The sequence below is a fragment of the Syngnathus acus genome, chromosome 10 (assembly GCF_901709675.1).
Source record: "Syngnathus acus chromosome 10, fSynAcu1.2, whole genome shotgun sequence".
Lineage (NCBI taxonomy): Eukaryota > Metazoa > Chordata > Actinopteri > Syngnathiformes > Syngnathidae > Syngnathus > Syngnathus acus.
Genome location: NC_051095.1, coordinates 2,256,717 through 2,282,189, shown reverse-complemented (window position 1 = coordinate 2,282,189; position 25,473 = coordinate 2,256,717). Strand labels below are relative to the sequence as shown.

Here is a 25,473-nt window from a genome sequence, read left to right as displayed (position 1 = left end):
ATTTTTCTTCCAAATCAAAGCCATAATTTTTTTTAATGGTGAATCATGTGTGTGTACATCATTTTTATCGGTAGGCAGCACTCCAAATAAACAGTAAAAAAAAAAAAATGCTTCCAATATGAAGCAGTAATTGGAAAAAGCAACTTCATTAGTGAGTGACAGCAGAAGGTGATAAGACGGGGGAATACCGCGCAGCCGCTGATGCTGGAAACTCATTATCAGCCACGCGCGCCTTAATTATTTTACACCCATCGGAGCTTTAAGCAGCTCCCCTTTTGGAAGTAAGCCTTTGCTTTCTGTTTTGGGGAGGCGGCTGGCCTGGGGATGAAAGGGATGGGATTGGTGGAGGATGGATGCCCCAGGGTGGGGGCGAACGGGGCGGGATTTGTGCCGTATTGACCGTCTTGGCCTTTGATGTAGAGCAGATGCGGCTGCTTTCATTCTGACGCTCTCGCTTGATATTTTAATATCAGTGACATTGCTCGCCGCCACACCCCCCCCTGCCCATCTCCTTCCACTCCCAGTTTATTATCGGCGTGCCGAAATGCAACGTGTCAGCCCAGATGCAGTTTTTTTTTTTCTCCCTCTCTAGCGTACAAGTGACAATTTAGAGAGGAAGTGGGCACTTGAACCTCACTCTGGAGATGCTCGGCGAGCGATAGCAAGCAGAGCGGGAAGGGGGAAGAAAATTGGAACGCAAAGAGTGACGGGAGGGCTCGCGCTCGTCTCACCACAACGAAACGGAGCAGATCACAGTGATTGAGAGAAGAGGTGAGATTATCTGTGATTATGCGGGGAGATCAGAGCCAGAGAAGGCAGCAGGGAACAAGGCGGCGCAAAGCACGGTGCATGTAAAATGGCCTGTGGTGGTGCAGCGGCAGCAAAACTCAAATCGTTTCATTGGGGGGGGGGGGGGGGGGAGTGACAGTCTGCAAAACAATTGCATCATTCTCAAACGAGATGAAGCAATTTCTGGAGGAATTGCACGCGAATCCTGAAATGCTGAATGACAAATTACGGAATTGAATGCGCAGATTTATTTTATTAAAATAATTTTATAGTGCTCGGTGGCACACTGGGTAGCACGTCCGCCTCACAGTTAGGAGGGTGCGGGTTCGATTCCACCTCCGGCCCTCCCTGTGTGGAGTTTGCATGTTCTCCCCGGGCCCGCCTGGGTTTTCTCCGGGCACTCCGGTTTCCTCCCACATCCCAAAAACATGCTTGGTAGGCCGATTGAAGACTCATAATTGTCCCTAGGTGTGAGTGCGAATGCAAATGGTTGTTGTTGTGTGCCCTGCGATTGGCTGGCAACCAGTTCAGGGTGTCCCCCGCCTACTGCCCGATGACAGCTGGGATAGACTCCAGCACGCCCGCGACCCCCGTGGGGACTAAGCGGTTCAGAAAATGGATGGATGGAATTTTATATAATAATTTTAATACATATTTTTTAATTAACTGCAGAACCGATTAATTGTTGATTGGGAATTAATGAATGGGGATTTTTTTGAGGGGGGGTGTGAATGCTAGAAATTATAATTATAATAATATGTAATACAATATAATTATAATAATAGAGACTAAAATTATATAAATAAATAATAGTCTACAAGGTGTGAATTTATGGACTATATTGAAGTTGGAATTAGGGCTGCTCGAATATAAAAAATATATATTTATCACGATTATTTTGTTAATTTAAATCACGACTATTCAAATCGTTTTTTTGGTACAAAACAAGAAAATATTCAATTGTAAAAAATGTAAAGAACACTAGTTACTTTTGGACTAGAAAAATGTAAAAAAAAATAATTAAAAAAGTTGATCATTAAAAAGCTGGTCATGTATAAAGTATGTATTTCTTGTATAAACAAAAAAAAATGCATATTATTCATTGTTTTTTTTAAATTATGCAAATGTTGTAAACATGTAGTGTAATAATTGTAATTGAATTTCAAATAAGCCCGAGTTGGAATAATTTGAATCGGTTGAGAAATGTAGAAGTAGTTGAAAGCCAAAAAGACAGCGAACTAAGCAGAACCGCAGTCCATCCTGCTCCCCAAAGAGTTTGTCTGGTAAAGCACAATTAATTGTCTTGTCATCCCTCAGTGGCTGCTAAATTAAAAAGCAGGGCTGAGCTTGTCATTTCCCGTCAGCGGCCCGTTTAATGAAAACCCGGTGTGTTCCTTCCTTCACATGTTTCCTACGGCGAAATGCACGGATGGCGTGTAGATCAAATGGAAGATCAAGAGATACATCTGAGGAGTCACGCTGGGATTCGCCGGTGTTTTTTAATCGCGATCATCAGTGTCCGGAGGGGGGGGGGGTGCACTCAAATCTATTTGTTCCCCCGCTGATCAGATCACACCGAACACGACGGTGCCTTGTGAAATCGCCTTTCCTGCACGTGCAATTCATCAGAGTCATTATCACAACACAGTTGTGATGCATTCTGACCATTTATTTTTACTGTACCACATTGAGAAAAATCAAATATTACCTTGTTTAGCCAGAGAAGAGGGATGATATATTTTAAACAGATCCCGGTCGAGAGACTGCGCTTGCTGTTAAAGTGCTCTATAAATAAAGTTGAGACTGGAGCCCATCCCAAAATCGGTTGCAGAGCGTAGCGTAGATCAGCCGGGTCCAAACCACAGCGTATACTAAAAATGGAATTTGACACAGCCCACCCAAAAAAAAAAAAAAACATTGAAGGCGGTGGGCAGAGTGAGAAAGAAAGGTGTGGAAAAAACGAGGTGTCACTACTCTTAATAAATTGGTTTGCACACCTCACAGCTTTTCTAGATGTGCAAAGATAGCAATAAACGAGTTATGACGAAAAGAAAAACACACGTTTCTCTTCAAAATGGTGCTGAGTGAAGATGGTTTCGCCTACATTCTGCCGCGTCCATGTCCGATTTATGAACACATCACAGTCCCTCTTAAGTCAATGTATTAAAAAATGTGTGATCATTTTTTATTATTTATTTATTTTTAATTTAGAGATGGGATTTAACGCAGGGGCGGATCTAATCTAGTGGAATGATGGGCTGTTGGCCACCCCAAAATCTTAAATAATCGTCTTTAATAAAAAAAAAAATGATGTAACAGTTTATCAAAATAACAATAAATTTCATCAGCAATATATATTTGCGTGCTTGACTGATTTTTAGCGTATTTTAATAAATTACAGAATTTAACTGCTCCTTCCAATTTGACTCTCTACCCAAAGCGAGTATTTTCAAAAGTACAATGTCCTTTTGTTCACGTCAAAGGTAAACAAGAGGGCAACCCGAGCGAGACTATTCTGATAATTGGCTCTCATCAGCGGTCCTCATATTGTCGAGCCCTCCGAGCTCGGTAAGGATTGTAAATTATTTGCGCATTTGCTATTCCCATTTAGCATTTAATTGTATTTCCAGTGCCCCGAGAGAGCAGCACGCCTCGCCATTTTTTTAAAGCCCCATAGCCCGTACTTTTATGATGATGATGATGTAGTCTTCGGACTACAAGCACAATTACTCGCACCTGACATTCGGGGGCGAAAAAAGCAAAGACGTCGTCGTGAACAGTGAAAAGAAATGCAAATGTCAATCGACAACGAGCGAGCTGTATAGCTCGCGCGGATTCAGCGACTCCTACTTCCGATTGTCCTCCATCGCTGACCTACAAAATGAGAAGCGAGGATAAATGTTTGGATAGAATATTTGGACATAGAGGAAGCGCCCCGGTTCTGGCAAACTAGGTCATCGCATTGCGGGGGAAGTCTGAGAGCTACATGTGGACTCCATTCTTCCTCACCTCGCAAATGCAAACGGGATGAATATAAAAACGCTGAAAAGGATTTCGCACTCGTCAAAATACTACGACACCAAAAAAAACGCACGTCAGGGATTGCGTACCAAAAATCGTGTACCAAAAATATTACACTTCCAATTATTGCATTGACTCTTACATCTATTTATATCTAATCACATTATGGATTTTTTCCTTTTTATTAGAGTACAGTTTCTCGTACTTCCGTGAACGTCTTCAGCAAGTGTTTTTTTTTCTTTTTTTTTTTTTTTACGACCAGACGCGCAGCTCACGTTTTCAAAACATCCTTATATAAGAATACGACCATCGCAATACCGCCGTTTTGAGATTTTCAAAGCTCAAGTGGTAACTGCCCGTCATCTTTTTTTCCTGAAATGAACCGCCGTTGTCATGGCAACCTCGCATCTTTCTATCATATCTCTGGTCTGCACTGACATTGCGTTGGCAAGGGCGCCCTCACGTTGCTGTTGCACGGTCATATTTTCTCGAACGTCTTGACACGGGCCGGCCATCTTGAGAGCAAGGCCACACCAAACGTGTTTGTTCATTGCGTCATTGTGGTAACTAAAATATTTTTGAGAATCATTTTCGTAGCATTTCGTCTTTCTTGGAAAACAGAGATGGGTAGATGAGGTCCGTTGGGCCCTGAGGGGGCGGGCGGTTCCGGTGGCGAACCCCCCCCCCTCTATCTCACTGAACACACTGGCCTGAAATCTGCACTAAGCCTCGAGCGAGCCTCACTCTGTGCAATCCTCTTACTCTCCAATAGCTTCAAATTAGCGCTCTGCCTTTTCACTTTTTGCCGGTGGCGTGTGGAGAAGAAAAATGTAATGCGGCCGGCAGATTTTTTTTTTTTTTTAATTAACTTCACCGAAGGGTTATCCTTGTGCAGAAACTTTTGATAGGACGACGCAGCTGAGTGAAACATTAACCAGACATGGATGCATCACTTTTTTTATTTTTTATTTTTTTTATTTAAATGACTTTATTACCTCCTCCAAATCCTTTCATGCGTACTTTCACAGACAGCGAGCGGCATGTTTACTTACGGCAGCAATAAAGTGCTCATTTGCATTTTTTTTTTTCGACAAGTTGTCAAAGCAGACGTAATTGCAAGTGAAAGTTTCCATGTTTGGTGATGAGGCCTCAAGTCTGCCCGCTGGTAGAAGGAGCCATGGAACAGGCAGGAAGTGAAGCGCTGTGGACGGTAAGATGGCAAACATTTCAAATTAAAAAGACGAGGGCGGAGGTGCGTGACATGTTTTAAAGATACACCGTGCAGGTGTTTATTTCAGTTTTGGGCCACAAAATGGCTGCCACTGCTCTGAGATTAGCCAAATATGATGTACTTAATAATTCCGCTACCGACCAATTTGTCAAGGTTGTTTTTGTTGTCTTTGCACCGTTCGATGTCTGGGCGCCAACATTTTGCGTTTCTTATTAAGGCCAATTTTTGTCATTGCTTTGCCACCTCCGCTTCCTCCCGATGCATCGCAAATGCTCTTGTTGCATTACAATGAGGTTGTGTCAGCGGAAAAGCCCGAGTTTTTGTTTTCCTTGGTGTCGGTCGGCCTCTGCGCGCAGTGTTTACATCTCAAACGACGTGCCGAGGCTGAAGCTGCGGGGACGTTTTCAAATGTTATCATGTTAGGCCATAGTTGCCGGTTAAAGTAACCGTGGCGGGAGCAAGTAATGAGATTAAGGCGATGTTTTTGCTGTTTGCTGTCTTGTAAGCTCTTGTGTTTTTGCTGTGCCCCCGTAATGGAGTCATCCGTACTGCGTGTCAGAACGACCTATTTTGTGGAGGGGGGAAAAAGCCTTTGATTCATAATTGTTGTGTATAAATGGCTTAATAAGACATCCAGTTAAGAATCTCAATCTGGTCTTTGACACTAAATATATAAAATATATATATATAAAATATATATATATATATTTGTAACTTTCTACCCGACATTTAAAAAAAAAAAAAGAAAAATTCGAGGACAGTCCTTCATTTTTCCATGACTCATTCTACTCCACTGCACTGTAGCAAACCTTTTTTTAAAGCTCCATCCCTCCTGCTCGCTCCTTTTGATGGCCTCATCTCTGTCCACTTGGGCAAAGTCCAGCGAGAAGGACGCCAGTGAGGCAATACACGAGGAAAAAGAGGACGCAAAGCTGGCGCCAGGCAATCTGCCATTTCCTTTTTTCTCAGCTCCCCATTACTTGCTCGGGTTCCCGCGGTCTTTCCCGCTCTCCATCTTGTCGGAAACAGCTGTGAGAGGAAATAAGGAGCAAAATGTCAGCCCACTCCCAACAGGCCGGCTTCACGCCTGCTGTCAAGTCATCCGTCCCGCCCCATGCGCTACGCAGGAAGATGAATATCTTGGGTTTGGTCATTTTCATTCAGCTTTCAGCCTCGATGGCAGCCTATGTCCCCCCCCAGCTTCAAGTCCTCAAAGCAGCATTCTATTCTGTCCTGTCCTATTTTGTCATGTCTTGTCCTGTGCTAACCTACGCTATGCTATGCTATCCTACCTATGCTATGCTATCCCACCTATGCTATGCTATCCTGTCCTGTCTTGTCCTGTGCTATCCTACCTATGCTATGCTATCCTGTCCTATTCTATCCTGTCCTGTGCTGTGCTGTCCTATCCTATCCTACCTATGCTATGCCATGCTATGCTGTCCTGTCCTGTCCTGTCCTGTGCTGTCCTATTCTATCCTGTTCTGTTCAGTGCTGTCCTGTCCTATGGGATCCTACCTATGCTATCCTACCTATGCTATGCTGTCCTATCCTGTCCTATGCTATGCTATGCTATCCTCTGTTCACCTGTTTTTGCTGCTCTTGTTCAGCCTCCTGCACGGATGCATTTTGTTGGGGCTCGTGCCCAGTGAGGAAGCTCCCAATGAGCGTTGAGGGATTAGCACGTCTTTGCCTTCATCGCCTCACGCCAGAAGCTAATGCTTCTTGACATCTGTGAAAGTTTGCTAACTTTGTTGACAGGAAAAAAAGGGAACGAGGAAGTACTACAGTGCTTGATGTTGTTAGTTTTGGTTCTGCGTGCTGAAGACATAGTGACCAAAGTTGAGCTAGCCTTAACATCGTTGTCTCCGCTCTGCACTATTGGCATTTGTGTAGCAGTCTTTGAATGGTTGCCATGTGTACGTACGATGGGGAAACTTTCATTCATGCGTTACCATTGACAAGGCAAGACATGAATCCACTTTGTTTACCTCCCAGCATTTCTTTTTAGCAAAGCTCAGCTCTCGTTTGTAACCCATCGTATCGTCCTTGGAGAACGCGTCGTAGCTCTTTTGTGCCTTGAATGAACCTTCAGATCATTACATCACCACCGAGTAGTGCGACTCGCTTTTTTTTTTAATCCTGATCAAATTCTCTTCCCGCCCACAACTTTAGCTGTCATGGCATTTAAGAAGCCTCATGCCTTTTTCACGGCTCAGATCCTACCTAGCTTGATAAGAGGACTCATTCTGCCGATCTGATCTTCAAGTTTCTTGTCCCTTTAAATGAGGGCATGTGCCACCAGCATGTTTCTTTTGCTGTCCGCACATTTGAGAGCACACCACACGCGTTGGTTCTCATTGTCTGCTCATTCGGGCTCCTTTTACCGAGCTCACTCACTGGCGGCGGACCCCTCCCTCTCTCAGCACCTCTGACATAGCAGTCGGTTACGTAACAGATAAGCGAAAGACGAGGATGGAGGGAAGGTTCAAGGGGGTGAGAAAAGGGGAGGAAACGCGGCGGGAGGTGAGTGAAACCTACACGCGCTAAGTAGCCTTTGGCTAAAATGTTTGGGGTCTAAATCTACCGCTCTGTCCTGGTGTTTGGGTTTTTGTCTCTTCACATCATTGCTTCAGCTTGATTTGCGGTTCAACGGAGAGCTCTGAGCCAAAAAGCATTTATTTAGACTCTGGCCTCTCCCTGCCCCCCCCCTTTACCAGATAGCAGCCCAGCGGCGGGCCACCCAGACCGCCATCCAGGAATCCCTTTGGGGTCACTGCAATGGGCTGAGGAGAGATAAAAGCAGCACAATCAACTGGAGTTGATTCATTGCGACATTTCAGACGACTGAGGCACAAACTCATTTTACACTCGTGGCCACGTTTACATCAAGATGGCTACGGTATAGTTTGATGTGTTTACAAAAGCTTTGGCTCCATATTCAATCTGATTTTCCAAATATTTCAACTTTCGAGAAGCAGTCGACCGCACAATGACCAGCAAGGCCGAGAACGGCGTGAAAGGAAGCGGGACCGCTCCTGGCGCTCTTTGAACTTACAAGTCCGTCATGGGCGAGGAACTGGATCTATTCTGTTGGCAGTCGACTGGTAGAACATCAATCCCGACCGGACTGATCCGACACTGCACTGCGCATATCGCGCACGCCGTGTGATGTATTCACTTTGCACATCCACTACAGACATGTTCCGTCTTTCATCTCCCGACTTGATCCGCCTCCGCTTTTTTTTTTTGATGTGGAAGACCACAGTCCTGCGAAACGACACGCGGGTTCTCGCTCGCCGGGAGAGGCTTCGCGTCAAGGACTATCCGACACGGCACTTTGCATTTTCTGTTGTCCGTCTCTGCTCTCGTTCATCAACCCTTATCCTGCCAAACGCTCTGAGGCACAATCTGTTCATTTCATCAAAGCAGAACAAATTTAGAGTAAACTGTGTTGCTCTAACCTGCGCTCTCAAGGGTTTTATTTCCCACTCGCCAAAGAGCAGCTTCGGACATTGTACAAGGTGTTGCCTTATAGCATCGGTGTCAAAGGGGCCCGGGGGCCAGATACGGCCCGCCACACCATTGTATGTGGCCCACAAAGACAAATTGTGCATCGATTTTGTATCAATACAAAAATTCCTAATTGACTTTAAGAAAACATGGTTTGTGAGCTTTTTTTTCTTTCTTCTTCTTCTCTGATTTCATAACTGGTTATTTGTCACTTTGTTGTGTAGCCTACAAGGCATATAAGGCAGGGGTGTCAAACTAATTTTTGTCAGCGGCCGCATTGTAGTCATAGTTTCCCTCGGAGGGCCATTATGACCATCAATGGCTTATATTATTTTCAGTATAGGCTACACGACAAGCGGATGAATAACTACTTTTGAAATCAGAGATTAGTAAAAACTGTTCAAATAGTTCAAAAAGATGAACATTAGTAAAAATTGCTAGCAATAGCTCCATTTTTAAAAAGTGAAGACGATTTGTAAAGACACAATGGTGATGCAAAATTTGTCTTCGCGGGCCACACAAAATGGTGTGGCGGGCCGTGTCTGGCCCCGGGGCCTTGAGTTTGACACCTATGATATAAAAATGTCTGACCGTATAGTCTCTTAATTTGCTCCATGGGGAACTTTGCCGTCCCAAATCTCTTTTTTTTTTCTCAAGCGTTTGTAGGATGCTGCGGCAGGTCAGCATGGTGATGTGAAACCAGAAGACTTAATGACTAATCTAATCACGTACTGCTTAAATATTCATGCAGATGTTGCCAGTCTCGCCCGTTTGCCTGGCATGTCATTGGAAGAGTTAATTGCAAATGTGTGTCGCTTGCAATTGCACATACCTTGCATATGAGAGCCCCCTTCTTCGGCATGTATACATTACCAGTGGCATGTTGGCGTCGAGTGGCTTTCAACCCACGCAGAGACGTTAGTTTGCATCCACGTTGAAAGAGAATGCAAATGAGGCCAAGCTATATAAAGCTCGTCTGCCTGTACGACACCTTGCGCTTGTTTCTAATATTTTGGTTGGCTTAGCTTCATGATGGACGGGATATTAGAACAGCGCTCAGCAGGACACCATGCACTTGGAACAAAATCCCCCGGAGTGTGTAAAACACCACAAACTAAAACTTAAAAGCAGGTGGACGAAAGGCAATTAATTGAGTGAAAAAAACGGAAAATATAGTTAGTTCCTCACTGCAGTGATTGTGGCCTCGTCTAAACTACTGCTGCTATCGATTCATTTAATTTCCCCACGTCTGTGAAGGGAAATCATCATAAAAATATTAATCTAGCATCCTCCGGCACAGCAGGTCACATTGATTGGTCTGGCCAATGGCGCCGGAGCTAATTGAACTTGAGCAATAAATATTTTCGCCCCCTTTTTTAGCGGGTGGAGTCGTGGTGGGTGTGAAATCGCCGTCATTATTCTAGCAAAAGGTCGGCGTGGTTAGACTAAAGGTCAGACAGATCTATACTTGCTTTATTTGCAAGGACGTGCAGCACAAATTCATTATGAAAATGGTCAGTGGTGGAGAAAAGCTGATTTCTGTTCTATATTTGACTTAAACAAGGCACGTAAGGTCTCCTAGTTATGTTCTACTTTTTCATTAATGCGTAAGAAATTATTTTTTTTTAAACAAGACCAAAGCACTATAATGTTGACCAAAAACAAAAGTGAGTTGATCGAATTAAAGAGAATTGTACACCTTGGCCACCAGGGGGCAGTCTGTCTCGGCTCCTGTTAGCTCCTTGCAGAGGATAAAGAATGAATGACTGGGAGTGCCCTTGTTTTGAATTACAAATATCTTCACCGGCCCTATGTTCAAAGATCAGATGCTTAAAGAGTTATATATGTGGTGCCCATCGTGTATTAGCCTTAGCACTAAGCTACCGTGCTAAAGGCTAAGCGTTGTGGTTGTTTTAAATACAAATGATGCGAGTCTCCTTGTTTTCCTTGGCACGCGTTGTCTTGTTTACTTGCACGTCATGTGGCCTAATTGCCACAAAATGAGTCCCCCCCGCTATTTCTAAACCAGTCTTCATCCTCAATGTGGAATTAGCGTTGATTGCTAATTGAGTACCGCGCCGAGATCCCTGCTTTTATCGGTTGGGGGACTCGCAAATTATGAAACTCGCTTTGTTTAACAAGCAGCCAGAGCGCAGAGAAATTCTGTTCTGAAATCATCTAGCTCTGGCACCACGGGGAATTTCTTTGGTGGAATGAAGATCTTTACCCCCCTCTCCCTTGTCTCCGCCTTCTCCTCCATGCGCTAAGGTGGGTGTTGTCAGAAGCCGAGCAGCAGGTGTTTAGCCGCGAGAGAAAAGTGACACCACGATGATGCTACTCATCGGAGACGCCACGCTTCATTAGGGAGAGAACACGCACACATATGATCAGAACCTAGTAGGGGGTCAAAAATCATTGCAACAAAGCAGGTGGTTGGACGCGGGGAGGCGATGGGATTCCAATTCCCCGTAACCCCTTGTAGCAAATTGACGACGTTGAAGAGGGAACCACAGACACACACACGAACGGTAAGTGTGACATATGGCAGATGCCGCGCACGCGGGTTGTTAATTGACAAAATTAACTTCCCTGACGGTGCTCAGCACGTGCGAGGCACATGTGCACAAGACAGACTTTCAGCTCACGGACACCTTTGGGTGGACGTCAACGATAAAGTGGGCAGATTGTAGAACTTTGTCTGGCAAACTAAATTATAGCGTCAGAGATTTCAATGTCTTATTTAAAAGAACTTTCGAACGCCCCTGCTAACTTAATATTAACGTATAGTTGAATAAATGTGAGTGTGAGTGAGTGAGTGAGTGAGTGAGTGAGTGAGTGAGTGAGTGAGTGAGTGAGTGAGTGAGTGAGTGAGTGAGTGAGTGAGTGAGTGAGTGAGTGAGTGAGTGAGTGAGTGAGTGAGTGAGTGACAATTAGCATTGCTGGCTGTGGCGTGATAACCTTTCAAGCGACAGACATTTGAATACAAATGGCGGTGCAACACTTGCAGACAGACAATATGCCAATATTCACAGGCGTAAATTCTTGAAGTGACGACTCTTCTACATTTGTCTAAATATTTAAGTGTTGAATTATAACGCGGAAACAAATTTGACTCAGCTGAGAAATGTGAAAGGTTAAAAAAAATAAATAAAATGGGCGGAGTTGAACAAATAAAGAGTTCTGGGAGTATAGTATGGACTCTTTGGTATTTGGCCACTAATAATGCCACTTTTATTTGTCATCCCTTTTGGACCCTTTTCATCTCTTCTGGGTTTTTTTTGTGTTTTTTTTGCCACCGCCTCTCGTCCTCCTGCTGTTTGCTCCCGCGTCGTCACGTTAGCGCTCGCTGGCTGTTTTTGCACCTTGTTGCCTTTCATCATCCTCTCCTGCATGACTGCCCTCCTCTGCGCCCCCCTCCGCCTCCCAAGCCCCCACTGTCTTGCTGCGATAATTAGTCAGCACTGAAATAATACAGCCGCCAGAGAATAACAAGAGGCGAGCAAAGGGCTGAGCCACTCCGGGATGAAGGAGGACGACGAAGACGAGGAGGAGGAAGAGGAGCATTCCGCAGAGAGAGGCGGAAGTGTCAGCGTGTTTCAAATTGTTATCAGACCAATGTTGGATGATGAAAGTGTCAGGTAGCTCCTCGCTGCGGATGTTGCTGTGTCTGTTGTTTGATGGCTTGCTAGCTCTGCGGCTATCGTGGCTAGCTCTGATTGCAGCCCTCCGAGGAGATAACAAGGATGCGTGCGATGTCCTTTATGTGGTTAAGTCGAGGACCTTAGTTTTTCCCCCTTGAGAACTCCCAACGGCATTCGAGGCGGAACCATCCTTGTTTGCATCAGCGGTAGTTGAAACGGTCAACCTTCTTCAGATCTTGCAGGGGATAGTGCCGTGACGCCGCTGCCCGTGGCGGCGACAACACGGCAGCAGTGGCGCCGTTTTAAATCGGTGTGAAATCTGCGTGCCAAGTGCTTTTAAGGCTCAGGATTCGGAAAACTCGGGCGGAGTTCCATTCACGGCGTGATCTAAGAACACAAGACTGTTTCACCGACGGCATCGTCGACAGCGCAAAACGGGTCGCGGCACAAAACTCGAGCCCGGCAGCGGAGGCGTGGCCAGATGACAAAATCGACTTGCGATCAAATTTGTGTGCAGAATATTGCACTGCCGCGTCATCGCCTATTTGTGTTTTTTTTTTTTCTCTTCACTTTCTGAAAGGCCCTAAGGTGCAGTAGATGCCCTCAAAGTCTTGTCGAAACAGAAAAGTGTCAAGGAAGTGCGTTGAAATGATCCTTCTTGACTGAGAGGAGTTTTGTGTGTAGGCTAGAAGATAAATTTAGCTCAGGTTGTTCGATGAGTCTTGTGCATACATGCACGTGTTTACCACAAATCAAATCATCTTGACAGAATTTTATTTTCAAGGCTAATGGAACGCGTTTACTTTCCTCCTTGGATTATTTTCAGAGCTTTCCAATTGCTGCTGTTCTGACTTGCTCTCCTGAAATCCGGCAGGCCGACTTGACTCTTTGAGGACGGAGATGTCATTCTTCTGAGATGGTGGCTTTAGCTTCTCGCTAGCTCACGTTGATGTTCTTCAGTTTTTGTGCTGTAGAACGTCACTGTTTCTCAGGTTTTAGTCCAACACCTGTCTGGACTGGACTGGACCAGTGCGGGATCGTCTATAAAATCCAGATCCTCTAGCTGAGTCAACTAGATCCACTGGATTCTCGTTTGTTGACTCTCAGTTGTTCCTCTCATGATCCAGTCAAAGGCCGTGAGGAAAATTAAAAGCAGAAAAAAAGATCATCATCACCTTGAAGTTTGCCAAGCACTCCTTATCCAAGATGTGCAAAGCTTTTTCCTGCAATCTAATTAAGTGTAATCGAGTGTTACGATTTGCTATTGAGCCTCCTGAAATGAGTTACACTTAACGGATTTTCAATCACAGGTCAGCATCAATTATTGACCCTTGCCTTCCACGTGCGTCATTGCTCTCGTGTAAACGTTCCTGTTCCCGCTCTGTGTGTTACAGCTGGGACAACTTACATCTTTGGCAGAGGGGGGGCCCTCATCACGTACACGTGGCCGCCCAATGACCGGCCGAGCACACGGGCAGATCGGCTGGCGGTGGGCTTCAGCACGCAGCTGAAGGAGGCCATCTTGGTCAGGGTGGAAAGCGCCAAGGGACTGGGCGACTACCTGGAGCTGCACGTGGTAAGAACAAGTCTCCGTTTTGGATTGCTGGAGGGGGCGGGGCTTAAATTGATGCTAAAGCCCAAAAGCTTTTGCAAATGTTTGAAATAAGCTTATATTTTTATGTATATATTTTTTTAGACATATATATATATATATATTCTTATGTTATATATTTCAAACAAGCTTATATTTGTTCCTTGTGTACAATTGTTGCCCACCATTTGAGTTCTGAGCCAGTCACAGGTGAGACTTTTAATTTTTTATGTACCAAAATGATCCGTTGCAGATAAACCGAATCTGTGAAAATTGCTATGAATAAGCAAAAAAAAAAAAAAAAGTATCATCAGTGGTATTTATGTATTCCTGATATGCAACACTGACATGGCAAGGGTCCAGGCTGATTAACACCTCGTTCCATGCCCAGCAATTAGTCTCGTTCGTCCGACTTTATTGCTTTCATATGTTACGCTTAAAGGTCATTTAAAAAGCAGCGCTAATGACAACTTGAAATGACAATTAAAGGGAGAGACGCCGGTCGCATTAAACGCACCGTCGCCGCCCTCGATTGTCTCTTTGACCCCTGATGGAGCATCAATTTGAATTCCGGCTAGTAAGTAATAGTACAGACCATAATGAGCAAAGCCGACGTTGTTCAGGTGAGTTATTGCTTGTGTTTGGCACACAACTTTATCTTCAGATTGCTATGGACAAAAAAAATAACAACTCGTCTGAAAGGGTAGCTGAGCTGCTGCCACTTTTATCTTCCCCCGTTAGTCATTAGTTCACCTGACTTCCTGTTTTACAGGCGCTCGTCCTCTGTCAAACGTCAGAGGCTCATTTATCCCCTCGTTTCTACCCGCCGCTCAGTTTTCCACGCAGGCGAGTGCCTCGGCCCGCCTCCTCCGCTCCCATCGCAATTACGTTTCATTTGCCGCCGTTCCTCCTGAGCCATTCCCCTAAATGACTCCTTTCAGCCGGCGCCGGGTGTTTGGGTCCTCTTAATTATGCTGCGCTTCGCTTTTAAAAGCACCAACGTCGGTAGACATTGGCTTTGACAGACTAGCTAGCTAGCGTGCGGCGTCAACTCCTTGAAAGGGGGCATTTTTACAACAGTAAACATTTTGTTTTCGTTTACGCTATGTCACCGTGGACCAAACAAAATGGTGAGAGAACGGCCGAAGAACGTACCGGCATCTGTGTTTAACCGTGGGCCGAAACATACAGCGGCTTTTAGCCTACTGGACTCAAGCTAGCCAGGTTGCCATGGCTGCCCGTAACAGAGTGATTACTTTGATCGCCGCGGTCCGACGACAAGTCACATAAGTGCTTCTCGGTTTTCAGTGACGCCTACAGACTGCAATCCACTTCGAGTCAGGAGAGTATGCCCGTCCTCCAAGATGGATGCCTTCCCGTTGTGGTAGAAAGATGAGCACAGGTGCGCGCAGCTGATAGTAGCGCACCACCGCGATAGAAATTCTTCTTATCTGTTTCCCATTATGTGCTCCTCTTCCTTTATCTTTGTCCTCTTTCCTGCCACTCTCGCTTTCCATCACCGTCTATTTACCTGACACTGGGACTCTCATGGTCCTCATAATGTTTGTGGAGCACGGTGACGATGGCCACCAGGGGCGCTAGTGAGTCGCAGAAATGCGGTATAGCTTAGATCCGCGATTTCATTACTTTGTGTTTTAGCTCAGTCACTGCCCTGCCAAGTTCAAATGGACTTTTGACGTCTGTAGTCGTCAATGGATTGAATGAGTTGAATCCATTCAAAAAGCTCAAGTTTACCATTTAAACGAAGCAGGATCAAAGCTAAAAAGCAGCTCGTCACTCATGTGTTTATTTATGGGGTTTTTTCCTCTCTAAAATCTCCTTGACGTTTTCATTTTCTTGCCCTCGGGTGTGAGAATCTTGGAACATTGACGTCGGCGGGCGGGATAACGAAATGTCAGAAAATGTTTTTCCAAAGGCTTTCGGAACCGAGTGCTTTTAATGACAACGTTTTACAGTGTTGGCAGCAATAAGTAAATACGACATTTTAGCCGTTGCCTCTGTTACCGTAGCAACATCGTGTTATTTGACACCTTACCCTGCTCCATTGCAAACCATCCAGCAAAACTTACATTTGTCTTCCAGCGTTAGCATATTTGTCGTTAGTTTTAAACACTTCATAACCGAAACCTGGAAAAATAAAAATGCTGCTACTTTTTTATGACTTTTGGCTTCCTGCCGGCCCGCCGGGGAAGTTACGAGAAGCCCTCTTGCTGTTTATAAACAACTCTGCACTATTACAATGCGGGCGATACCACACTAGAGGGGCCTATTTGTGGCTTTGTGGCTTATAAGCAATAAATAGGCCATGCTGGCTTTTTAATATGAGCGCGAGTACTCCTACTTGCCTGGGAACTGTTGACACGGAGTGTTTTATTTAGGTAGTTGTTTTCACTCCCAGACCAAGTAATAGGGCGGGCGATGCGGGTTATTTTTTATGCATAAAGAGATGAGCCATTGATGAAAGAAGCAAATATCGCAGTCGTTCACTTTACGAAGCCCTCGTAAACTTTGGAAAGGGCATGATGGATGGGCTGCGTAAAGTTGAGGCGCTTCCGCCACATTCCGCTCGCACTTTGCAAAGTGGCGTCGTGCTTTCTGGCTTCTTGATGTTTTGGGACGTTTGTCGCTAATGAAGGCGGGCGGCGGCGCTCGCGCTTTGCCAGTCATTACGTTTAGATGCCCGGCGGGAAGAGTCTCATCTGCATTCATGGCCCAGCGCGTAGGAACGCCTGACTACTTCCTGCTCATAACCTTAAATAATGGCCGAATGCCTCCTGATTGACCGTTTTCACCTTCTTCATCATATAACAAACGGTAGATTGGTGACTAGTTTTTATGTCCATTCATTTTGAGTGGAGCAAGAAGCTAACGAAAACCAAATCAAAATCTGAAGTGCGTCACTAGCTGTTATTTCCATTTTTTTTTTCAACAATAATACAATTAGGCTTTCTAATAGCACAATCACTGGCGCTATTCACTTCCTTTGGAGCCATACCGAGCAGTCATTTTCAGCAAAAGCCAAAGTACCTGCGTGACGTGATTGCTGCGTGGAAAAAAAGGACTATTGAGTTTTACGCCTGGGTAGCATTTTTCTTTGCTTGTTTGTTAGCAAATCTCCAATTTGAGCGTTTATGCTCAACCGTGTTCTGATTACCACACACATTCCCTTTCCAGTTTGTAAAAAGGACGAGCACTGAGACGAGTCAACCACGTTTGTAAAGCATGCTGAGAAGATTTCGGCCTTATGTTACCTTGAAATGAAATCCGCATTGTTGACAACAAACCATGATTAAAAACATGTAATTTACGCAGAAAAGGGCAGCAACAATGTGCCGCATACATATCCAGTCATTCACTCCCATTGACGATTATAGACGTCAAAGATTCGATTTCAGTGAATGAGTTCATTAATGCTTTGCTGAAGGCCTAAGACAAAAAAAAAAAATGCCCTTACAATTTGTCAAAATACTTTTAAGGATCCTTTAAATTGCTGAATCCATCTTCAACGTTGAGTTGACGAGATGCTCGATGCTTGTCCTTGCTCAAAGTCTCGATACAGCCCGCGAAAGCAAAGTGGTTCTGGATCAATATGCTCTTCGTGTCATAAACAAGACCTGCATGAATCCAAACATGCCTCTAATAATCACCCGTGAAAGGCAAAGCAAAACACGAAAAGCTTCGCAAGTGAGCGCTCGGTCTTTTCGGTAATTCTTTACAAACGGTTATCAGGCTTTCAAAACTAAATCTTTGAATTCTTTGTCAAAGCTGTTATTTTTGGAGCTAGTGATGCATGAATGGAAGTCGTGTTTACAATGGCGAGTTACGTCGCGCAATTCCGCCAATGTTAAACCTTTCGCCCGACCGCTAAGCTGCAAATAATGTTCACTCGCAGCATCGCTTGTATTGCTCTCATAAATCTTCAGCCCAGGGACTTTTTGTTTTATTTTTTTTATGGATTTATCTTATTTTGCTCTGTGTGTGTTTGCGCGCCCGGCAGCGCCGAATGTTGCTGAGGTGAAAGCGTTCAGAAGCTTTATGATGGCCGAGGCGGAATCAACAAAACAATCCGCGTTCATGTTAGCTTTAGCAACAAGCTATCAGACAACATCCGGGTCACGGGAGGTCACATGGGTTCTTGTTAATTATCTTTAATTTCAGATTTGCTTATCTGCAACATCCGATTCAGACCTCCAGAAAAGGTCCGCCCACCAAATATTTCAAATTCGACAACTAACTCCATGTAAACTCCAACGAGGAAACTGTCCTGCTGCCTTTGTGCTTCTGCAAAGCTTCCACTTTTGGAGAGGTCACCACGTTGAGCCGTTTCAAAGCATGTCCTCCATGCCAAGTCGTTGAGCCTCAAGCGTGTTCACTTAAAGTCCACTTATTTGTTCCACTTAGACAGGGTCGAGTCCACTTTTTAATTGGGCTGTAGTTAATCCCAGCTTTCTTTTTGAGCCACTTTGAGTGGAGTCATAAATGGATTTTTGGACGGCTTGTGGCACAAATTGCTTATACTGTTTGTGTGTGTGCGCGCTGCAGAATTCAGGTTTCCTCACAGCAAGGCAAGTGTTGCAATGTCAAAGCAGCACGTCGAGGACGGGATACTATTAATAGACGCCGCACTTAGAACACACACTTTGAATAAAAGCTGACAGCAGGCAGGCATCGCCGATGTCCCGATCCGGATCGGATCGCGAGTCCGCAGGTGCGGCGGGTTAAAGGAAGAAGCAACGTGGGCCTAAAGTGAGTTTGAGATGATGGATGAAGCTTTATTGCGTCCAAGAACGCTTACAGTGCACATCCTGCCTGGAAGTGCTGGCGATGGAGCTCTCATTGAGTTTCCCAAACATTCGCTCGATGGATTTAGCAATCGTATTCTTAAGTAGAAATGTCATGTGTCTTTTGATGACACGAGCGCACACAACTCGGAGTAACTGCAATGCTTCTGGAAACATTTAGCTTTTTTGTTTTTTGCATAAGTAATTTTGTCAATATTGCCAGAAGTAGTGAATTGCAATTTGTCAGCTTTGACTTACTCTTTGGTTTTGCTTTTCGGTCCGCGAGCTGAATGCTAACGCCAAATGCCGTCTTCTGTTGCGGAGTCATGTATTCTTTCTCCTCCGCGAAGAACAGCCTATATTAGTGCCGCACTGATGAGCCAAGAAGAGTTAAAGCAACGTCTGACTCCATTTGAATTCGCCATAATTTGAGTTTACGTTCTGTAATTAATAAATATTAATAAAATACCATTAAAAACAATAAATATACAGTGAGAGCTAGATAAGACTGTCCTACATGCACAAAATCATTTGGCACAATTCATCACAGCAAATCCTAACATGACACATGGCCTTTCTTATCGTCTATGTATTTTGAAGCCAGCCGGCCAACTCCGCTGCGTTCTGTGCCATTTGACTCCATTCTTTTCTTTTTCCCGCCCAACCTGTATCTCCGTGCTCCAGATCTGTCAAGTCCATTCCGGTGAGCGTCGGTGCTCTGTCACTGCGGCTACGTTAGCCTCGTCAACCTAGGCAATCCACTTCCCTTAACTGTGATTAATAGCCAGTAATGAGCTCTTTGATTGGCACCATTGTACATGTGCACTTTATAAAGTCCTGTCTCGGGATCAAATTGAGCGGCTAATCTCTTAAAGTGCTGCTCGGTGTTTGCGCTCCCAAAATGGAATTTTCTCTTCTTGATTTTCTTGACACTGGCTACTCACTTTTTGCGCCCCACCCCAACTTACATTTTTTTTTTTTCTGGCGGTGGTAGACGTGAATTAATTTCTCCAAATCTGACTCAAAACCCAATTTGAAGGAAAGTTATAGATGGCTATCTTGAATTTTGGGTCATTAACCGGACCAAGAATGTCGATTATTTTGATGATGTTTTGCTTCATACTTGTTATGCCGACTATTAAATTAATGACCGTAAGCTTGAAAAGGTGCTTTGATGGCCTCCGCCACTGAGCCTGATAAAGATAAATTACAGCGCATTGACATTTCCATGACGTCTTTTTTAATGGCTTTGATTATGATGAGTCCTCGATGGCAGGTCAGGACTGTGAAGGGTCCCTGGACTGACGTCATACGAGCACAATTTGAGATTCCTACCAAACTGCTGAGCGTTTCTTTTTTGAGAAACAGCAATACTGTACATTTCAATTGTAAGCATGTATGCAAAAAAATAATAATAATAATAATAACGAGTCTAGTGTGGCTGTAGTAAGCTTTTTGGTTTTCTTTTTGCGATATACCAACTAGTGGTACGAGGACAGCCCGGTGAGAAAGAAAAATATCCTAATCTAGGCCACGAGCTGCATTCCATTAACTCTGCCTGCCAAGCCTTATCCATTGATCTGGCCCGATTTGAGAGACTTTCTAACTTTATATATATTTTTTTATTCAGTTTGAGGAGCACGACACGTGCCTCGCTGATTTGACGGATAAAAAGATGGGGGGGAAAAAACAAAGATGAAAGTGCAGTATTTAGGCACAGCCCTGAAACAAAAGTCAGTGTGTGAGTTGAGGGGGGCAGTTCCGAGAGATGGATGTGATTTGTTTGTTTGTTTTGCCCTGTCAGGTCTTAAGGTTTACAAAATCAAAACTTTCCAAGACCAGGACTGGTTATCTGACAAACGGGGTGGCTGGCGTCTTTTGGGGCCGTTAAATTATAATATTAAATTAATATTGTCCACAGCTTTACTCCAAGAAAGTAGCCCACAATTTAGAAGGAGCAACCCGTGAATGAATTTACTCTGCATAACTAGTGAAAAAAAATCCACAAACCGTGAAGAGAAAATGGAGCCCAGTGAAAAGTTGTACTTGTGTTTTGAGCGCCAGAAAAGCTCCACCAAGGCTCCTCTTATACATCTCCCACGCAGTACAAGTTGACCTGGAAAAAAAAGCCAGTGAGCGTTATTTTGCATCCTTAATTAAAAGTGTCGCTCCTGTCCTGCTCGGGTCCCGAACCCCTCGGCCCGGATGACAGCCATGCAGAGCAGAAAATCTGACAACTGCATCTCGCCGCTCGCGGCGTTATCTCCGCCTCCTTCTGAATTAACTGTCTTCATTATCGCATCCTCGCAGACACTCCTTTTCTTTCTCTATCTCTCCTTCCTCCCATCTCTGTCTCGCTCTTCCTTCTCTCTGGCACGCCCGCCCTAAAAGTAGGACAACAGCAGAACGAGAGAAACGAGCTTTTTTTTTTTCTTCTTTTTTTTTTTCAAAACGGTTCCTCCTGCCCACATTTGAAATGCTTTTAAGCGTCAGGGCCCCGGCGATGATGGCGTTGGAGCGATGGCGGGAGCTTATTACATAAGCAAAACACGAGTGGAGGCTTGGCGCCGTCACGCAGAGGTGGCGTTGAAATGCGGCCAAGCTAACATGGCCGCGTTTCCCAGGCGGGGCGACACGACTCGCTTGTAAACATAGACCCTGCTAGCAAATCGAATATTCTTTCTTCACCACCAACGCTAGTGAACGATTAGCATACTGCTAACTGTTCACATATATGCGAAATGAAAAGCATCATTTTGGGCAAAAGCGCGAGCCACTTGACAAAGAAGATTGCTAGTAGCATCATTGATGACATCGATATTGAGAAAAAGGCCCAGAGGAAAAAGGTGCTATGGGAGATTATTTGAGCCGCATTGCAGCATCCACTTTCATTTAATCCTGCGCCACTTCTAAGCAAGTACTCGGGTTCCAGAAAAAAATATATAACTTTGTCGAGACACATAAGCTTGGAGTGGCGCCCGAGAAAATTGGTTTCTAAAAAATTCAAGATGAAGTATGATTGAAGCGATGCCAACATGAATGGGAAAGGTTGTTGACGTGCTAACGGTTAGCATTGGTAGCTCCAGTGGTGGAAAACATGGACAATATAACAATAGTCACAGTCACATCTTCTTCTCTATGAAAAATGACTAATATTAGAGTTTGTACGAAGTTTTATAGTTTGGCTAGAGAGGGCGTGAGAGACGGTGTGAGGGGTACTTTATCGATCCCCAGGGGAAATTCACGATAACCATAGTTTGAGTCTTATTCATACTCGGAACAACCATTGTCAGAACTTCCATTGAGATGGGCAGGATGATATTGTGTGGTTATACTCCAACCTTCCTGGAGGGCAAACTCTCCCATGGTTGCTTTTCACCCCTTTATGATATTACAAGTTATATTTCCATGCTGCGGAACGGACAGGTGCGCAACGTGTACGTTTGCAAATGTTTTTCTGCCAGGCGATCCGTCTTTTCTCAAATCCCGCCAGCTCGTCTCATTCGATGCCAGCACAATACACGGACGCAAGGGGAATCCTTCGCCCCGCTGTGGATTTTTCTTTTGTCAGCTAACCGTGTGTGCATAATATTACCGTGGCAAGATTTATGACTCGTATTGGTGTATTTTATCGAAGGGTGGAAAAAAGGGGTGGTTAGGCGCCATCTCCGATGCACAAAGTAGACAGGAATGGAGTAGAGCATCCACCGGTGCTGATAATGTCCTCCATCACTTGTCCGCCACACAGCCAGCTCGTTAAGAGGCTACGATTTAGCGAGTCGGAGTCCGCTTTGGGCAAGATTGCACTCGGGGTTCCGGCGCACTGATCGGCAAACACGAGCCAAGACAGCCGGCGGAGAAGAAGACGTACGAGGCCGTGTCAGAAAAGTAGGGATGGGGAGATGAAGACCTCTGCGGCTTTCATTATGGGCTGGCTGATGCCGGCGTGAGATAGAGATGCTTCTGCGCACATCGGGTCAGGACTCCAATCGCCGGCATCGGCCGAGCGGCGGGAGGAGAAACAATCTGACGCCTTGATGTGACGCTGATGGAAAGGACCCCGGCGGCCTAAAACGGACACTCCCACCCGGCGCGGTGTATTTCGGCGCGGTCCTTGAACACGCCATCCTCTCGTCCATCTCGGCGCTAACGACGCCGCGGTCTGATTTTTACGGCCGCGCGGCGCACGGCGGGCCGAGCATTTGAGACGCGCTGACCTGTGCTTTATGGAGAATAATGGCAGCAAAATGGTTACATTCGCCATTAATGTTCCCCCGATGAGCGTTCATGTATCATCGGATTGGGGCCCTCCCGCGAGAGTCGTAATGTTGACGGAGAGAGGTGGGAGGAAGGGAAAAAAAAAATAACATCCATCTTCCCATTAATGGCCAATCAGCTCTGCAGGGAGACCTGCTGTGCCTTTTTTCTTCCTTGTTTTCCCGAGCGCCGGTAATGTGGCACCTGTGGGAATGGCCACATCTACATTTTATGAAACACTCAAATCTGGAAGAATAAAATAATCAAATTAGTTTGCATTTGCATCCTTTTGATGTTTCCAAGAAGGCCGCGGTCACGCACGGCAAGGAATTTCCCATTTGTACGTTTCTTAAACACGACCCACGGGGTGTCCGGACCTTTAACACTGACAAAGGAGCGTTAAATGGACTCATCCCCATTTTGAATGGTCGTCTTGTTGGCGTGCACACGGATGGCCTTGTCAGATCACCAGCTGCGACAAGTTGTCGCGCATTGCAAATTGTTCCTCTTCACTGGCGTGATCACAATGAGCCCCCCGTGAGCTCGTTCTGGCAGCCCGGAGGCTCAACGCTGAGCGGTCCATGGACCATTAACTCCTACAGATCCTTGTCTGTTGCTTGGGTCTGGCTTGATAATGTTTGATATTGATATGGGGAATAATAGCACACACACACACGTTTCTATTGTGTGCGCGTGCGGGTGTCTTAACACTTTGAGCACCGCTGACGTGAAATATCACCAACGGCAATCCCAACAAGGGAAGCCAACAGTGACAATTGACATTAGGGACGGTACGGAATGAACAAATGTAACGTAGGTAAATATGCCAGATTGTGGCCAAAGGCTAATTGTCATCTGCAGTCCCTGGACAGGTTGATGTAACAGTCAAATCTAAATCAAATGTATAAATTAAACTAAATAAAAAGTAATGAAAATGAATAAAACAAAATGTATGGATTGAGTTAAAAATAAAAAAGTCATATAAATAAATAAAATAAAATGTGTAAATTAAATTAAAAATAAAAAGTAATAAAAATTAACTAAAAACTGTCCAACACTAGCATCACAAACAAAAAGGGCAAAAACATTTTGCAGTTGGGAGCATTTCATGACTAGAAACTCCAATTTCGGCTCATTCCATATTCATTTAACAGAAGTATTTATTAAGAAACTTCATAAAGTTTCATAGAACAAAACAAATACATTTTCAGATGCTCTAAAATGTCAAATATCACACTCCACAAACATTAAAATGGTGTCATAAACCAAAACGGCATAAATTAAAATATTAATTGCGTTTGGCCCAAAATAGGTTATTTGGGTGAAACTAACTCATGTTGTACTGCTGCTCACTATAAAAAATGGAATAAAGAAGAAAAAAATTAACTTTTGGGAAATGTAAAATGGTCGAAAAATGTGGTCGTTTCTTTGTTTACGTAGTCCGAATGCTGAAAATTGCCTGGCACTCAAAATGTCCTCTTTTTTTAAAAAAATGCTTGGCAATTCAATATTTCCCGATTCCTCGTCCCAACTCGCTGTGTACTGTTAGCATTTTCACGTGGTCCTCGATGAGCTACCGTTGCGATCGTGTCGCGCAGGCTTGTTGCCGTGCGATGCACGTTGACACACAAAGACCGAGCGCAATGAATATAAATGTCGGCGTTTATCTGCCACATGAAGAGCCATTAAGCGAGCAGCGCTGTTATTTATACACCCAAACAGGATGTCATCCGTCTTGATGCGGCGGCGAGCGGGGAGGACGCAAAAAGCTAAAGGCAGACGGGACGGACGATAACAATCAACGGGGGCCAGCTGGGTTATTATTTATGCTAATTGGGCTTTGCAATTATGAAAATGGAGAAAGTGAGACCTTTTGAGTCATTCATTGACAGCAAAACAATTAGTTGTCGTCGTGTCGTCGTTTCGACAGCTGCAATGTGACCCCGCGCCGGGGGAGCTTTCATTTGCCAATTAATTGCAGATGACCGCGCCAGGCCAATTCCTTCATTTGTACTGTTTGAGTCAAATATGCAAATGAGGCACTTATTGACATGAGCGTTGGCGTCCGCGCAGAGACGCAGGCTAAGAAAACGGCGGCGGAATTGAGGCACACCAATTTGAGAGTCCTCCTGCGCTCTAATTAAGTGAATAATGAACTTGGCCCAGGGGAAGTTTGTTGTTCTTTTCTGTCTGAGGACGGTCGCAATCTTCCTCCGCTACTTGCGTCCTCTGTTGACATTTTTTCCACGACGACATCCTGACACGCGCTCCAATTAGCTTTATTGTTACCCAGAATGCAATTGGGCGTCAACTGCGTGACTGTGATCTTGGTCAGGTGCTAACCTTTACAACTCAAGCACATTGGCAGCTAATTAACGCTAACATTATTAGCATTTGCCTGACTTTCTCGCCAACTTTCTCTCATTGTGTGTGTGATTCCTGCGACATATGGATTAAACAAAACAACCTGTTTTGTTTCAGCGTCAGCGGGTGGTTGCGCGAGACGCAGGTGTTGTGTATATATATATATATATATATGTATATATATGTGTATATATATATGTATATATATGTGTATATATATATATGTATACATATATATATATATATATTATATATATATATATC

General features: G+C 44.7%; 2 protein-coding genes across 14 annotated transcripts in view; both read left to right on the top strand.

Moving 5' to 3' along the window:
• The window catches only part of LOC119129646 (C-type mannose receptor 2-like), a 902,042-nt gene that overhangs the window by 508,725 nt on the left and 367,844 nt on the right, over nt 1-25,473 (top strand). The gene's annotated exons all lie outside the window — the stretch shown is intronic.
• The window catches only part of LOC119128075 (neurexin-2-like), a 250,844-nt gene that overhangs the window by 203,812 nt on the left and 21,559 nt on the right, over nt 1-25,473 (top strand). For 12 of the 13 annotated variants that reach the window (XM_037260157.1, XM_037260160.1, XM_037260158.1 and 9 more), the window contains one exon: nt 13,590-13,771. In XM_037260157.1, the coding sequence (XP_037116052.1) occupies nt 13,590-13,771 (182 nt within the window). Of the gene's footprint in view, nt 1-11,996; nt 12,193-13,589; nt 13,772-25,473 lie in introns of those variants that run through there. The other variant, XM_037260167.1, reaches the window with a different exon arrangement.